The 4,316-nt window shown below is 44.5% G+C and overlaps 1 protein-coding gene across 1 annotated transcript; it reads right to left on the reverse strand.

Moving 5' to 3' along the window:
* Positions 1 to 3,357: 3,357 nt before the first annotated feature.
* Positions 3,358 to 3,652, reverse strand: F5147DRAFT_724372 (uncharacterized protein). The gene is given in 2 exon segments (XM_041439039.1): positions 3,358 to 3,530; positions 3,546 to 3,652. 2 exon segments carry the CDS (start codon positions 3,596 to 3,598, stop codon positions 3,362 to 3,364), a joined length of 222 nt encoding a protein of 73 aa, XP_041286379.1. The 5' UTR covers positions 3,599 to 3,652; the 3' UTR covers positions 3,358 to 3,361.
* Positions 3,653 to 4,316: the final 664 nt, after the last annotated feature.

Here is a 4,316-nt window from a genome sequence, read left to right on the forward strand (position 1 = left end):
GATGATGGTTAGATCAATGAAGGAAAAGATAAGATGGAAGGGCTGAGGGGATTTTTATAGGGAACCGCGACTGTGTCCACAATGTGCCCACACTTCTCTTCTCATTGTTCCATTTTAATTTCTGACCACGCACACCACAAACCTTATTTTCCTAGAGACCACAACGCGCGTTTCCATTCTCAGATCTCACGGTCATGTGCTCCTTCGAACGAAAATTTCACCAAGTCTATTTCCCGTGTACGCACTAACCGGGGACGGTTAGCATTTGAGTCTCCTGCAGATGTGACGCTCAGACCCACGCTGAGCAGGAACGAGTGTCTTTTGATACTCATGTCAAGGTCTATGGAAACTCAGTTGGATCCATGTCATTCCAGTCCTACTCTAGCAGTTCCTTCGGCCGATAGCCAACTGGCATACACCCACACTCAGATCTGTCCTCTGTCCATGTCCTTTCTGTGTCCGCCTATCTCCGTTGGTGCATGTTCATTTTCTCTCAGTTTGACTAAACACTATCAAGGGTTATTACATGTAACCGTGTATTCCGTTCCACACTCTCTCTCCTTACATATTACTTATCTGCCTCGTTTCATCGCTACAGTTCTCACCTACGGGTTCTGGATGCTCATGCAGTAGGATAAAATCTCGTGTGCTACATACAGTACTTTACTTCCCTTCCCTCAGACACTACCTTTGTTTTGCAGAGTCACTTAGACGTTCCTAGTATTATTAATCAATTGACAAGCCTTGTTCACTTCTCACTTCGAACCTGTGTGTTCTTGACCGCTCTGAGAACGTGCCTCTAAGTTTCCTTACCTAGACTCTGCGCGGATCCGAACCGCTCTCAGTTTCTGACTTAGCATTTTCATACCTAGTTATACCTCAGCCTCAAACCTCATCTATACCTAGCCGCTACTTGCGGAACCCCGCTTTACCTAGAAACCCATCGCTCTTTACCTAGAATCCTCTCGTTTTCGGTCATTTCTCATCGCGCACTCACTGGACCTGCGGTCTCGCTTTCGCTCTTACCAGCGAACTCGCTTTTCCAAGGTCGACTTAGTTCTTTTCCGTTCTGTGTTTGCTCCCTTCACACATTACTTGAAGGAAGTGCTTCATAGCAATCCTCTTGGGTCGAGATAGCGCACCCACACTCAGTTGGATTTATTAGTGCTCTAGCTTTCTTGCTGGCCAGTCACTATTACTTCTTCACACCAGGCCACCGGTAGTCTCGCTTGATGAGTTCTTCCGTCTTAAAGTGGCTGGGGTGTCCTGCAGTTGGGTGATTGTGGTGGAGTGACAAGATCTGGTGACAGAGTGATGGAGGGACATAGGCACAGTTTTTATAGAATAAGGTTCCATCATCAATCTTCCAATCTGTGAGTGCAGATTTCATAGGGGGGGCATTCAGCCCATCAAGGGCTTGTTGGGCAGCTAGGATGATAGGATCAGAGAGGGTCAGGGAAGAATCCTTCAAGGACTGGGCGAGGTCGGTGTCGAGGATGTAGACGAACAGGGAGTTAGGGAGGAGCGTGACATCACTGTTGTCCAAGGCTTCAGTGGAGTGGTCAGGGCAGTGGGAGAGTGCGTCAGGGGTGGCTAGTTTGCTTCCTGCAACGTGGTGGAGTTCTAGGTCAAATTCATTCAAGGTTAGTTGCCAGCGTGCTTGGCAGCGAGTGAGGTTCTGGGCGGAGTGGAAATAAAGGAGGTTCTTGTGATCGGTGAATACTATCACAGGGTGGGGGTTTCCCTCAAGGTAATGCCTCCATCACAAACATCATTGGCCTACTGTGGTGGTCTGCTATCAGCACTTTTTCAGAGCAATTGCTAGATAAACAGACCTAAGAATCAATTATGGTGACCATAGTATTGAAAGAACTGCCTTGAGGATTCACTTGTGAATGGGTCCAGTGGAAGTGCATCTCACTGGTCTTAGTCAAGCAGACAAAATGCAGATAAATGTACCTCGAGGACTCACTTCTGAATCATTGGGTTCATTGGAAGTAAATCTAACTGGTTTTAGCCAAGCAGTTGATACAACAGAATCTAAATCTGTCTGTGTGGGTTCAAAACCTGCTAAAGATGTCATTGTCAAGTGATCACCAGAGTCAAAATCTGTTTCTCTTGGAATGCGCAGGTTTGAAACCTGCCAATGATAAAATTTATTTTCTATGAAAACACATCTTAACAATTGTCTCATGAGTGATTTTCTCAAAAACTGATCTCAACTGATGTTAGCCATGTCATTGCCACAATAGATTCACAATCTGTTTCCATTGAAGTCTATAGGTTTGAAACCTGTTGAGTGATGCATTTTTTGTATTAGAACATGTCTTGAATATCTGCTCAAAGACAGCATCTCAAATGTTGATCTTCATTGGTCTTAGTTGAGTTGTCACCAGAGTCAAAATCTGTTTCTCTTGAACTGTGCAGGTTTGAAACCTACCAATGCTAACATTTTTTATTTATTCTAAACCAAAAACCCAAAAATCTCAGATCCAATGCTTTGGCATTGGACACTGTTTCTCACTCTCAGAATTTTGACCTCACACCCATCAGGATCTGACTGCTGCAAGGAAGCGAACTGAGTGGAGGGATACTATGAAGTGTGCAGGGTGAGGATATGAGAGCCAACAATATGAATGTTAGCATATTCAATTGAGCATGTTGCAATATGAAAAAAAGTGTGTCATCTGACGTGTTTCAATGATGTGGCTAAGACCATCTTTAAATGAGTTTTTGAGAAAACTATCTATGAGAAAATGTTATGATCTGCACGGTTCAAGAGAAACAGATTTTGACTCTGGTGGCAACTTGACTAAAACTAATGAAGATCAGTGTCTGAGAGAGTGTCTACGATTCAATATTCAAGACATCATCTTCTAATAGAAAAAATGCAGCATTCAATGGGTTTCAAACCGTCAAGGTGCATTTTCATAAAATAAAATAAATGTTATCATTGGCAGGTTTCAAACCTGTGCAGTCTGAAGAGAAACAGATTTTGACTCTGATGATCACTTGCAATTTTATCTTTAGCAGGTTTTGAACCCACAGAAACAGATTTAGATTGTGTTGTATCAACTGCTTGGCTAAGACCAGTTGAATGCACTCCCAATGAATTCATTCATAAGTGAATCCCAGGTGGTTGCCAGAGTCAAAATATATTTCTCTCAAACTAAGCAGGTCTGTAATCTGTTACCTTGCGGAGCAAGGTCATGTTGGATGGCAGATAATCTGTCAGTCACCTGACATGAACATCATGCTGTGCAATAATCGAAAATGATAGAACTACGTCAATATGAATACACAAAACTACTTCATAAAGTATCCAATTAGCTACTCAGAACTTGGTCTCGATGAAATACAGTCAAACTCTGAGCTCGATCTCGATGTCATGATACAATTTTAAATTAGTGATGTTCCGGCCCGGCTTAGGCTCGGCTTGGGGGGGGGGGTTAGGTTCACTAGATTTCAAGCCTGAGCCGTGAGCCCAAGCCAGCCCAAAGCTGGGGCTTAGGCCCATGCAAGCCGCGGCCCACATGCTGAATTGCGTGTAATCGATGTCTGAGCTCCACCATGCTGTTCCCAAGACCATGAACACCATGCGCAAACGCCCAGCACACGTCAGCAACTGCTGATGTGGCTCAGACGAATACGGACGATGGATGAGAGCAGGAGAAGGGAAGAAGAGAAGGAGGAGAACGAGAACAAGAGAGAGGAGATGGACGATCGGTAGCACTCGAGTGCTTCGATTCTGCTCGCCCGGAAGAGTAAGTGCTGAATACTATAACTCGGATACCTGAAGTACAGCGTCGAAGAGGGATGTATTTCAAACGGTTGATGAACCACTCGCCGACTTTGGATCTAATTGTAGGTTGGGCACCTAGACCACAGACCAACCAAAATTTCGTAACACGTCGACCTTGAAATGTCTCGAGGGCCAGGCGGACGATGATCTTGTGTTCCATTTGAGATCAACGGATCTCTTTCGGTCGCCATTTCGTGCATATGTAGTTGAAGTTGGGAGTCAAACTTCAAAGAGTGTCACGCGATGAAGAGCCTCCCAGTTATGTTCGCTGTGCAAGAGCAATCGCATGGTGCCCATCTGGAATACAAAACATTTAGCAGATGCAAAAATCACGGGATGATATAGTGAGGATGGTAGAGCGCGTGAAGCCGCATTGGTCTATTTGGATTTGTTGAACTTTCGTACATTTTGTGTGCTGTTAGTAGCCTGTTACGATGTTTTAATCGGCTTATCGAACATGCTCAAAAGGCAATATTAGGACCAAGCTGAAGACGACATCGAATATGCTAAAGGC

The sequence above is a fragment of the Suillus discolor genome (genome assembly GCF_016758755.1).
Source record: "Suillus discolor strain FC423 chromosome Unknown F5147scaffold_100, whole genome shotgun sequence".
Lineage (NCBI taxonomy): Eukaryota > Fungi > Basidiomycota > Agaricomycetes > Boletales > Suillaceae > Suillus > Suillus discolor.